General features: G+C 48.3%; 1 protein-coding gene across 1 annotated transcript in view; it reads right to left on the bottom strand.

Annotated features, from left to right (window-relative positions):
- LOC311142183 (serine/threonine-protein kinase 32A-like) overlaps nt 1–12,820 on the bottom strand; it is an 87,922-nt gene that overhangs the window by 28,041 nt on the left and 47,061 nt on the right. Inside the window, exons 6-10 of the mRNA XM_084177777.1 lie at nt 11,301–11,390; nt 8,808–8,911; nt 6,639–6,755; nt 5,735–5,860; nt 4,491–4,619 (exon numbers count right to left, since the gene is read on the bottom strand). Of these exons, the coding sequence (XP_084033903.1) occupies nt 4,491–4,619; nt 5,735–5,860; nt 6,639–6,755; nt 8,808–8,911; nt 11,301–11,390 (566 nt within the window). The remainder of the gene's footprint in view (nt 1–4,490; nt 4,620–5,734; nt 5,861–6,638; nt 6,756–8,807; nt 8,912–11,300; nt 11,391–12,820) is intronic.

Below are 12,820 nucleotides of genomic sequence, written 5' to 3'. Positions count from 1 at the left end.
AGTCCAAATCGAACAACTCAAGCTTTCTAGTAAAGGCCACAAGTGTTTCCACCATGTCCATGACTGTTTTCCCTCTTCCTTGTAACAGAAGTGACATATTATGTCAGCCAAAAAATGTTTTGATAATAAGAGTGTGATGTAATTTTCGATTGCATTTCCATTGATGTCAGAGTGGGTAGAGGGACAATAGAGCCCTGAGTACCAGGCCATTAGTCAGGTCGTTAGCGAGTTGGGTACTACCAACGCATGTCCAGAGTGCATAAGAGGAGATTACCATGACTCAACAGTTACGTGCAATTTTACTGTGGTCATGACTCATCAAATCAAATCAAATTTTATTGGTCACATGAACATATTTAGCAGATGTTATTGTGGGTGTAGCGAAATGCTTGTGTTCCTAGCTCCAACAGTGCAGTAGTATCTATCAATTCACAACAATATACACAAATCTACAAGTAAAATAATGTAATTAAGAAATATATATATATTAGGATGAGCAATGTCTGAGTGGCATTGACTAAAATACAGTAGAATACAGTATATACATATGGAATGAGTTAAACAGTATGTAAACATCATTGAAGTGACTAATGTTCCATTTAAAGTGACCAGTGATTCCATGTCTATGTACATAGGGCAGCAGCCCCTAAGGTGCAGGGTTGAGTAACCGGGTGGTAGCAGGCTAGTGATGGCTATTTAACAGTGTGATGGCCTTGAGATAGAAGCTGTTTTTCAGTCTCTCGTCCCAGCTTTGATGCACCTGTACTGACCTCACCTTCTGGATGATAACGGGGTGAACAGGCCGTGGCTCGGGTGGTTGATGTCCTTGATTATCTTTTTGGCCTTCCTGTGACATTGGGTGCTGTAGGTGTCCTGGATGGCAGGCAGTGTGCCCCCGGTGATGCGTTGGGCAGACCGCACCACTCTCTGGAGAGCCCTGCGGTTACGGGCAGTGCAGATGCCGTACCAGGCGGTGATACAGCCCAACAGGATGCTCTCAATAGTACAACTGTAAAAGTTAGTGAGGGTCTTAGGGGCCAAGCCAAATTTCTTCAGCCTCCTGAGGTTGAAGAGGCGCTGTTGCGCCTTCTTCACCACACTGTCTGTGTGGGTGGACCATTTCATATTGTCAGTGATGTGTATGCCGAGGAACTTGAAGCTTTTCACCTTCTCCACTGCGGTCCTGTCGATGTGAATAGGGGCGTGCTCTCTCTGTTGTCTTCTGAAGCCACAATCAGCTCCTTTGTTTTGTTGACGTTGAGGGAGAGGTTATTTTCCTGGCACCACTCCGCCGGGGCCCTCACCTTCTCCCTGTAGGCTGTCTCGTCATTGTTGGTAATCAGGCCTACTACTGTTGTGTCGTCTGCAAACTTGATGATTGAGTTAGTGGCGTGCGTGGCCACACAGTTATGGGTGAACAGGGAGTACAGGAGAGGGCTGAACACACACCCTTGTGGGGCCCTGTGTTGAGGATCAGTGTAGTGGAGGTGTTGTTTCCTAACTTCACCAGCTGGGGGTGGCCCGTCAGAAAGTCCAGGACCCAGTTGCACAGGGCGGGGTTCAGACCCAGGGCCCCGAGCTTAATGAGGAGCTTGGAGGGTACTATGGTGTTGAAGGCTGAGCTATAGTCAATGAACAGCATTCTTACATAGGTATTCCTCTTGTCCAGATGGGATAGGGCAGTGTGCAGTGCAATGGCGATTGCATCATCTGTGGATCTATTGGGGAGGTATGTAAATTGAAGTGGGTCTAGGGTGTGAGGTAAGGTGGAGGTGATATGATCCTTAACTAGCCTCTCCACTTCATGATGATAGAAGTGAGTGCTTCAGAGCGATAGTCATTTAGTTCAGTTACCTTTGCTTTCTTGGGTACAGGAACTATGGTGGACATCTTGAAGCAAGTGGGGACAGCAGACTGGGATAGGGAAAGATTGAATATGTCCATAAACACTCCAGCCAGCTGGTCTGCGCATGCTCTGAGGATGCGGCTAGGGATACTGTCTGGGCCGGCAGCCTTGCGAGGGTTAACACGCTTAAATGTCTTACTCACGTCGGCCACGGAGAATGAGAGCCCACAGTCCTTGGGAGCGGACCGCGTTGGTGGCACTGTGTTATCCTCAAAGCGGGCGAAGAAGGTGTTTAGCTTGTCCGGAAGCAATACGTCGGTGTCCGCGACATGACTGGTTTTCCCTTTGTAGTCCGTGAATGTCTGTAGACCCTGCCACATACGTCTCGTGTCTGAGCCGTTGAATTGCGACTCCACTTTGTCTCTGTACTGACGTTTTGCCTGTTTGATTGCCTTAAGGAGGTAATAATTACACTGTTTGTTTTCGACCATATTCCCAGTCACCTTGCTGTGGTTAAATGCGGTGGTTCGCGCTTTCAGTTTTGCACGAATGCTGCCATCTATCCACGGTTTTTGGTTTGGGTAGGTTTTAATAGTCACAGTGGGAACAACATCCCCTATACACTTCCTGATGAACTCAGTCACCGTGTCCGTGTATCCTTCAATGTTTTTCTCAGAGGCAACCCGGAACATATTCCAGTCCGCATGATCAAAACAATCTTGAAGCATGGATTCTGATTGGTCAGACCAGCGTTGAATAGACCTTAGCATGGGTACTCCCTGTTTGAGTTTCTGCCTATAGGAAGGGAGGAGCAGAATGGAGTCGTGATCTGATTTGCCGAAGGGAGGGCAGGGGAGGGCCTTGTAGCCATCCAGGAAGGGAGAGTAACAATGGTTGAGAGTTTTTGTAGTGCGAGTACTACAGGCAATGTGTTGATAGAACTTCGGTAGCGTTTTCCTCAAATTTGCTTTGTTAAAATCCCCAGCTACAATAAATGCGGCCTCAGGATATGCGGCCTCAGTCCAGTGTAGTTCCTTGAGTGCCGTTGTGGTATCGGCTTGGGGGGGAATATACACGGCTGTGACTAAAACCTGCAGGGGACCATAACTGTTTAAATTAAATTAATGTACAATTAATTATGCCTTGTAAAGTAAAATATTATCACATTAACTTGACGTAAAATCACGTGATCACGAGATTAAATGTGAAACACGTGATCACATGAAATTCATGTGGTTTTTAGATAAGGGTCATGCTTCTATTATTCCAGATTTGTCCAGCACACGCTTTAAGCCATGAACCCCGGGAAGAACAATCTGCAAAGTGTCTTTCTGAAGCACTGTAAGATTAACCTAGCTGAGCTCCACTTGGGCAGGTTCCTATAAAAGTTGTCAGCTTTCATAAAACATGACTCAATTTGGGGCAAGCTCTGGCTTATTATTGCTAATGGCGCACAAGATTTGTGCCCATACCACCCAAATATATTACCTCTATTGGAAAATAGAGGCAACCCTCTAATTTAGCAGAGAGAAGGGAGAGAAACCAACCAGAAGAAACCGCAACTGATTTACTTTATAATGGTCCACCATATCGACTCAAGACATGTGACGCGTTAAGTCGATAGCTCCTGATTAGCCAAAACAGTCCCTCCCCTCATGTGAATTCATGTGCACCTCTTCTTGGGTAAACAACATTTAAAATTCCATTAAAGGCTGTTGTAACTCACTCACTCACACCGGGATGGCAACAGAGTAAATAAGAGAAAGAGAGAGTAGACAGAAGAGATAAAAGGAGGAGGGAGGAGAGATACGAGGAGGAGGAGGAGGAGGAGGAGGGAGGAGAGAGAAAAGGAGGAGGGAGGAGAGATACGAGGAGGAGGAGGAGGGAGGAGAGAGAAAAGGAGGAGGGAGGAGAGAGAAAAGGAGGAGGGAGGAGAGATACGAGGAGGAGGAGGAGGAGGAGGAGGAGGAGGAGGGAGGAGAGAGAAAAGGAGGAGGGAGGAGAGATACGAGGAGGAGGAGGGAGGGGAGAAAAAAGGAGGAGGGAGGAGAGATACGAGGAGGAGGAGGGAGGGGATAGGAGTAGAAGGCCGTGCTGACTGGTTGTTGGACTGTCTGTCACGTCTGATATAGCCTCCACACTGTAGTGTTGTAGTGAACAAGTGGCATCATTAGCAACAGCCAGGCCTGTCCAGTAAAGAGCAGCACTGCTACCTGTAAACGGAGGAGGACGCTTGATGAATGCCCACCTTTAATGAACACACACAACCATTTGTGTGTGTGTGTGTTTTACCCCCCACCATCAGGCCTCTTTTACTGGGGGATCAAATTAACCTTTGGGTAAACACCCAGAGGACATGGCTAATTTATGTGAGCGATGGGGAGAGAAACAAGAAAAGAGAGAAAGAGAGAAAGAGAGAAGGAGAGTGATTGCTTTCTTCGCATTGTTCTTCTCCCTCATGCACAGAACGTCCACGTTGGTAATTTACTCGGATGACAAATGTGGTTCTTTCATTACGCCACTCTGGACAAACTAAAAGGCTACTTATCACCTGCCACCGAGCCAAATGGACACACAGATGGTGACCTGTGGAATGGATGCAACCATTGAGAGGCAGGTGTTTGTTGTTAGGGGGAGGCTTTACCTGGGGGGATCCGTCAGTACCCTGCTCTCTGGTCTTCCTGGCTAGTCTCTTCTTCTTCTTGTGCAGCGGTTTAGACTCCAGAATCATCTCCTCCAGCTCAAAGGTGGGGTCGCAGTTGAGCCTCCGCCTCTGGAAGAGGAACAGAGGAACACAACACAGGATGAAACTTTTATTATGGAGAGAGAGGCTGTTCATTCACTCTATCGACCCTCCCCATCTCTCCTGCCTGGCCCGCTGTAGTGACCACAGGGAAACAGACACCATTACAGGGAATCAGATCCTTTCATTTCCAGCTACTAACATGTCCTCCCAGATGTATTGTTAAAGAGATTGAACAGGATTTTATGCACTTAAAAATTCCTAACATATTGTACGAATTGCAGATACCGTGTAGACCAAAGAATCTTCCAGGACTGAATGGGATGTGTGAGATAACGAGCTGCAGTAGTTCTGGTCTCTGGGTTTTCCTCACTGCTTATATGGATGTATGAGGATTGGGCGAAGGCGATGCTTAAACTGCTTCGCTTCGAGTGCTTTGCACGTGTGCCCACAAGGGGGGGCTTTGGCTAAGAGTTTCCTTTTGTGAGGGTGGAGACTCAATTTCTAACACCTATAGACTCAGAAGTTAATTACACAGCTGACCAAATTACGCACGATTTTACTTCTGGGTTAACCGAGATCATGCAGGACGTAACATATCATACAAAATGGATGACGTTAAACACAATTGTGCACAATTTTTGGGGACACGTTTTGGCTTGTGAGCGCTACTTTCAAAATTACTGGCTGAAATCAAACAAAACCTTTATAACGCATCTTTAACCGATGACTGCCTCTAGTGTTATTATCAGTCCAAAGCTGCTATAGACTGACTTGATAGTAGGCTTCTTGAATCAATGTTCCTCTACGAGCTGTCAGGTTTGAAGCAGAAGATCATAAGTCAACCCTCCGCTCCCTGGCACCAAATGTTACCATCCCAACGGAACAGCTCGACCTCCTGCGTTGCGTCTGATGACGCCACTTCCTTGCATGCATAATGTTACCTACCTGTCAAACACCTGCTCCCTAACACCTGAGGAGGTGCTGAGGCAGTGTGTGTGTGTGTATGTGTGTGTGTGTGTGTGTGTGTGTGTGTGTGTGTGCGTAGGAGACTTGCGCTCTAATAACCCGTAACAGCCTTCAGACAGGGCCGTCTGTGACGTGCTTGTCTGTCTGGGCTGTGGCAACGTTGTGGTCTGACTAACGTTGGGGATGAAGCCGGGGGGAAGCTGTTTGCTGAGCACGGCGTCCCAGTTGACGTCAGACAGCAGGTCCAGATCCTGTAGCTCAGCCAGGCAGGAAACACGCTGGTGTACGTCAATACACAGCAACTAGAGGAGAGGAGGAGGAGGAGGAAGAGGAGGAGAGGACAGGAGGAAGAGGAGAGGAGGAGGAGGTGCAGGAGGAGGAGATTACAGGAGGAAGAGGAGAGGACAGGAGGAGGAGGAGGAGGAGGAGGAGAGGACAGGAGGAGGAGGAGAGGACAGGAGGAAAAGGAACAGGAGGAAGAGGAGAGGAACAGGAGGAAGAGGAGAGGACAGGAGGAGGAGGAGAGGACAGGAGGAGGAAGAGAGGACAGGAGGAGGAGGAGAGGACAGGAGGAACAGGAGGAAGAGGAGAGGACAGGAATTAGAGGAGAGGACAGGAAAAAGAAGGGAGGAGAGGAGGAGGAAGAGGAGATGGGGAGAGGAGAATTGCTGAGCTTTAAAGCAAGCACATCTGACACACACCACACGCACCACAGGAATGTAGATGAGGGGTGTTGTTGTAGGCTACGTGAGCACTGAGCTATGCAACAGTATGACTGCGGTGGAGAATGACCAACATAGAATCTGATAATTTAGCCTTATAGGTTTACTGTTATAACCAAAGGAGATGGCATATATGACCCACAAAACCAATCAGCATAGCATGTAATAACAATATTAGTCATTCAAGGAATGTAGGGGTCAAATATAACTCTAATTAAAGAAAACAAAGTCTTGGTCCAGAGGTCACCAGTTGTCAATAAGATACAGTATAATAACAATGTATTATTCATTCAGGGAATGTAGGGGTTAAATGCAAGGTCACCAGGTGTCTATAGTAAGTCTGTAGATCTTTCTGTACCTTTCTGAGCAGAGACTTGATCTCCAGAGACCAGGCCATGGGGTAGCTGGGGTTGACCTTGTGGAACATCTGGAGGATCTCATTGGCCGGCATGCTGGAGCGCATGATGTATGGCCTCTGGAGGACCAGGACAGAGCATTATTATCCCACAGAGATTGTCGAGGTCACCGGGTCCTCATGCATACAGATATACATGCAGAAGTCCCTCAAACTGCCTGAAGAGAAAAGTCTAAATGTGGGTTTATAGCTCTAGTTGTAGACCAGACCAGCCTTATGTTGTGTTCTCTCTCTCTCAGGGGAGAGACAGTTTCCTGTGTTTGGGATAGATGATGGGTGGGGCTGTGACGGTGATTGATGTGTGGTGCTTTAGGGACGCCAGGGCTGGCTGCCACTGATAGTCAAGTCCAGCAGGGCCTGAGGAGAGCTGGGGAGACGGGGCTCAAAGTCCAGCAGGGCCTGAGGAAAGCTGGAGAGACGGGGATCAAAGTCCAGCAGGGCCTGAGGAGAGCTGGGGAGACGTGGATCAAAGTCCAGCAGGGCCTGAGGAGAGCTGGGGAGACAGGGATCAAAGTCCAACAGGGCCTGAGGAGAGCTGGGGAGACGGGGCTCAGTCCAGAAGGGCCTGAGGAGAGCTGGGAGACGGGGCTCAAAGTCCAGCAGGGCCTGAGGAGAGCTGGGGAGACGGGGCTCAAAGCCCAGCAGGGCCTGAGGAGAGCTGGGAAGACGGGGCCCAAAGTCCAGCAGGGCCTGAGGAGAGCTGGGGAGACGGGGCTCAAAACCCAGCAGGGCCTGAGGAGAGCTGGGAAGACGGGGCTCAAAGCCCAGCAGGGCCTGAGAAGAGCTGGGGAGACGGGGCTCAAAGTCCAGAAGGGCCTGAGAAGAGCTGGGAAGACGGGGCACAAAGTCCAGCAGGGCCTGAGCAGAGCTGGGGAGACGTGGCTCAAAGTCCAGAAGGGCCTGAGGAGAGCTGGGGAGACGGGGCTCAAAGCCCAGCAGGGCCTGAGGAGAGCTGGGAAGATGGGGCTCAAAGTCCAGCAGGGTCTGAGGAGAGCTGGAGAGACAGGGCTCAAAGTCCAGAAGGGCCTGAGAAGAGCTGGGGAGATGTGGCTCAAAGTCCAGCAGGGCCTGAGGAGAGCTGGCGAGATGGGGCCCAAAGTTCAGCAGGGCCTTAGGAGAGCTGGGGAGACGGGGCTCAAAGCCTAGCAGGGCCTGAGGAGAGCTGGGGAGACGGGGCTCAAAGTACAGCAGGGCCTGAGGAGAGCTGGGAAGACGGGGCCCAACGTCCAGCAGGGCCTGAGGAGAGCTGGGAAGACGGGGCTCAAAGTCCAGAAAGGCCTGATAAAAGGTTGGGAGACGGGGCCCAAAGTCCAGCAGGGCCTGAGGAGAGCTGGGAAGACGGGGCTCAAAGTTCAGAAGGGCCTGAGAAGAGGTTGGGAGACGGGGCTCAAAGTCCAGCAGGGCCTGAGGAGAGCTGGGGAGACGGGACTCAAAGTTCAGCAGGGCCTGAGGAGAGCTGGGGAGATGGGGCCCAAAGTCCAGCAGGGCCTGAGGAGAGCTGGGGAGACGGGGCTCAAAGTTCAGCAGGGCCTGAGGAGAGCTGGGAACACGGGGCCCAAAGCCCAGCAGGGCCTGAGGAGAGCTGGGGAGACGGGGCTCAAAGTCCAGCAGGGCCTGAGGAGAGCTGGGGAGACGGGGCCCAAAGCCCAGCAGGGCCTGAGGAGAGCTGGGAAGATGGGGCTCAAAGCCCAGCAGGGCCTGAGGAGAGCTGGGGAGACGGGGCCCAAAGCCCAGCAGGGCCTGAGGAGAGCTGGGGAGACGGGGCTAGTGGGAGTCCTGCCCCTCCCTGTCTTTTCCTCTCTTAACTAAAGACATGCAGCAGGGTAACCATAGCCTGGTCCCAGATCTGTTGGCAAAACAACACAAACAGACCTAGAACCAGGCTAGGGTAATCACACCCTCATCTGAACAGTGAAGTTCGGCGAGACAGGTATTATTATTTCCATTGTTATATTAAGGGGTCATCTCAAGGGCGGGCTCGGAGAGAAAGGTGTTGTTACTGTTTCTTCTTCTCTTACTTAAATGGCTATTCTAGGAGCAGGAAGAGAATGTATTGTAGGTTTTAGGATGCATTATTCACAGGTCGGGATATGCTGGGCTGTGTTCCTGTACCTGTCCTCGCAGCAGCTCATAGGCAGTGACGCCCAGAGACCACCAGTCCACAGAGAAGGAGTAGCCAGGGTGTGTCCCCTCGTGTGGCTGAAACAGCTCCGGGGCTGGGGAGGGAGGAGGGGAGAGATGGAGGGAGGCCAAAACAGCTGTTATTATGACACAACAAGCCTGGAGACTGAATTAGTTGTAGTACTGATAAAACAAACTTTCAAATGGAACCCAAATTGGAACTGAGCCCTTCAAAACCCATCCAGTAAATAGGACTCAGGTCCTTCTGACAACTAAATTAATCTTCCTGGAGATCCCCACTATCTGAAATATTGAATTATAGATAATCTGGATCCAAATGGTCAAGAGTAATTTTTAAACATCCTCTCCTCCTCCATCCCTCCAGCCTATATCTCCTCTTCTGTTCCCTGCTGCTTTCTCTGTGTCAGTCCCACTTAACTGGTCCCTCAGTCACTCCTCTTAATCATGTTGGACGAGACACCGAGGACCCGGGGTCAATGAACTCCACATTCTAATCAGTCTGTAATTCTATTACTTTACATCGAAACCCCCAGAGCAGAAGGAACAACATTGATCTGATACTGTCTGAGAAGAAAAACAGTAAAGATTCTCTGTCTTAGGTCAGTTAGAATCACCACTTTATTTTAAGAATGTGAAATGTCAGAATAATAGTAGAGAAAATGATTTATTTCAGATTTGATTTATTTCATCACATTCCCAGTGGGTCAGAAGTTCACATACACTCTATTAGTATTTGGTAGCATTGCCTTTAAATTGTTTAACTTGGGTCAAACGTTTTGGGTAGCCTTCCACAAGCTTCCCACAATAAGTTGGGTGAATTTTGGCCCATTCCTCCTGACAGAGTTGGTGTAACTGAATCAGGTTTGTAGGCCTCCTTGCTCGCACACGCTTTTTCAGTTCTGCCCACAAATGTTCTATAAAATTGAGGTCAGGACTTTGTGATGGCCACTCAAATACCTTGACTTTGTTGTCCTTAAGCCACTTTGGAAGTATGCTTGGGGTCATTGTCCATTTGGAAGACCCATTTGCGACCAAGCTTTAACTTCCTGACTGATGTCTTGAGATTTTGCTTCAATATATCCACATAATTTTCCTTCCTCATGATGCCATCTATTTTGTGAAGTGCACCAGTCCCTCCTGCAGCAAAGCACCCCCACAGCATGATGCTGCCACCCCGGTGCTTCACGGTTGGGATGGTGTTCTTCGGCTTGCAAGCTCCGCCTTTTTCCTCCAAACATAACGATAGTCATTATGGCCAAACAGTTCTATATTTGTTTCATCAGACCAGAGGACATTTCTCCAATAAGTACGATCTTTGTCCCCATGTGCAGTTGCAAACCGTAGTCTGTCTTTTTTATGGCGGTTTTGGAGCAGTGGCTTCTTCCTTGCAGAGCGGCCTTTCATGTTATGTCGACATATGACTCGTTTTACTGTGGATATAGATACTTTTGTACCTGTTTCCTCCAGCATCTTCATTTACATTTACATTTTAGTCATTTAGCAGACGCTGTTATCCAGAGCGACTTACAGTTAGTGATAGCATACATTTTCTTTTTTCATCTTCACAAGGTGCTTTACTGTTGTTCTGGGATTGAGTTGCACTTTTCGCACCAAAGTAAGTTAATCTCTAGGAGACAGAACGTGTCTCCTTCCTGAGCGGTATGACGGCTGCGTGGTCCCATGGTGTTTATACTCTTTTTTTTTTTGGGGGGGGGGGGGGGGGGTAGATCAGCTTAATATTGCAGATAGATTGTAACTTCCATCAATGTAATTGTCTGCATCACTTCCAATCCCCCATGTTTTTTATATATATACTCCCCTTTATTTCATGGTGTTTATACTTGCGTACTATTGTTTGTACAGATGAACGCGGTACCTTCAGGCGTTTGGAAATTGCTCCCAAGGATGAACCAGACTTGTGGAGGTCTACTATTTTTTTTCTGAGGTCTTGGCTGATTTCTTTTGATTTTCCCATGATGTAAAGCAAAGAGGCACTGAGTTTGAAGGTAGGTCTTGAAATACATCCACAGGTACACCTCCAATTGACTCAAATGATGTAAATTAGCCTATCAGAAGCTTCTAAAGCCATGACATCATTTTCTGGAATTTTCCAAGCTGTTTAAAGGCACAGTCAACTTAGTGTATGTAAACTTCTGACCCACTGGAATTGTGATACAGTGAATTAAAAGTGAAATAATCTGTTTGTAAACAATTGTTGGAAAAATGACTTGTGTCATGCACAAAGTAGATGTCCTAACCGACTTCCCAAAACTTTAGTTTGTTAACAAGAAATTTGTGGAGTGGTTGAAAAACGTGTTTTAATGACTCCAACCTAAGTGTATGTAAACTTCAGACTTCAACTGTAGATATAGTTACTCTGCAACTAGAAATATACAGTACTGTAGCATTGAGTTGTGTCATCATTCCATTAGCTCAGTGGTATAAGTTAGTGTAGTTATTTACCCATGTAGGGTTTTGTCCCTGCAATAGATGTGGCTCTTAGGTCGTCTTTGACGATGGCAGCGATGTTGAAGTCTGTCAGGTGACAATGTCCTGTAGAACAGAAACCGGGGGAAAAAAAGTTGTATTCAATATTCTGGGTTACAATTTATTTGAAACAAGGTTTACAGGCAGCCTCCTTAAGGCAGAATACAGGTATCAAGCTGCTAAAGCTGTCTTTACCTTGGCCTATCTTTGCTGGGTGGGAGCCTGAGTGATTCAGTAATCTATTAATAGGGCATTCTGTGTGTCTGAACCCAGAGTTCATTCTGGCTGCGTTCATAATGTGGGCGCTGACGCTGTGAGAGAATGATTTGGTTGGGGGTGAAATGGTGTGTCTCCAGCAGGTTGCAGAGGGAATAGCAACCTCAATGCCTGCTGCCAAAGTCATCGGCTCACCTTGCTGTGTACGTGTGTGTGTGTGGCCTGAAGCTTTTGCCATACACAGTGACTGAACACCCAACTTTATTAGTATGTGTGTGTGTGTGAGACTGTGTGTGTGTGTTTTATGCCGCAAAGAAATTGTTTGTTTGATGGATGGCCCAGAAAACCCTACACACATTTGCTGTATTTTACACCCCCACACCACACACACAGACACGAATGCACAGATGCCAAGCATGATGCTGCTGTGAATGTAAAACAGTCTAGACCAGAGCTGGACTGGCCAGGGTGTTTCTGAACACAAAGACAATATTCCTTACAGATAATAGAGGAAACATAGAGGAGCCAGACAAAAAGGGTCCCAACTCTCTATTTTTTGTAATTGTCTCACACCCTCGTCTCTCTCTCTCTCTCTCTCTCTCTCTCTCTCTCTCTCTCTCTCTCTCTCTCTCTCTCTCTCTGTCATTGGCTCTCTGCCCCCCTCTCGCTCTCCTTCCTCCTATCTATCCCTTTTTTAAATCAACCTTTTATTTTCTGTTTTTATCTAATATTTTCTATCTCCGCCCCCCCCTCTCGCTTCTCTCTCTCTCTCTCTCTCTCTCTCTCTCTCTCTCTCTCTCTCTCTCTCTCTCTCTCTCTCTCTCTCTCTCTCTTTCTCTCCCCCACCTTGTTCTCTCTATCCTCTGTAGTTCTGACAGATTCAGGGCAGCAGCACCAGACAGACCATGGCCAGTGAGTGTTTCTGTGTTTTGGGCTCCAGTGCTGTTCCTATAACCCGTTGCTGCTGTTTGATCCTGGCTTCTGGTGTATATCGACCCCCCTGATGTATACTAACCCCCCTGGCGTATATATCGACCCCCCTGTTGTATACCAACCAACCCCCCTGGTGTATACCAACCAACCCCCCTGGTGTATACCAACAACCCCCCTGTTGTATACCAACAACCCCCCTGGTGTATACCAACCAACCCCCCTGGTGTATACCAACCAACCCCCCTGTTGTATACCAACCAACCCCCCTGTTGTATACCAACAACCCCCCTGGTGTATACCAACCAACCCCCCTGGTGTATACCAACCAACCCCCCTGGTGTATACCA

The sequence above is a fragment of the Coregonus lavaretus genome (genome assembly GCF_964263955.1).
Source record: "Coregonus lavaretus genome assembly, chromosome: 15".
Taxonomy (NCBI): Eukaryota; Metazoa; Chordata; class Actinopteri; order Salmoniformes; family Salmonidae; genus Coregonus; species Coregonus lavaretus.
Note: the sequence above shows the minus strand (reverse complement) of the source record. Positions and strands in the feature narration are given on the sequence as shown.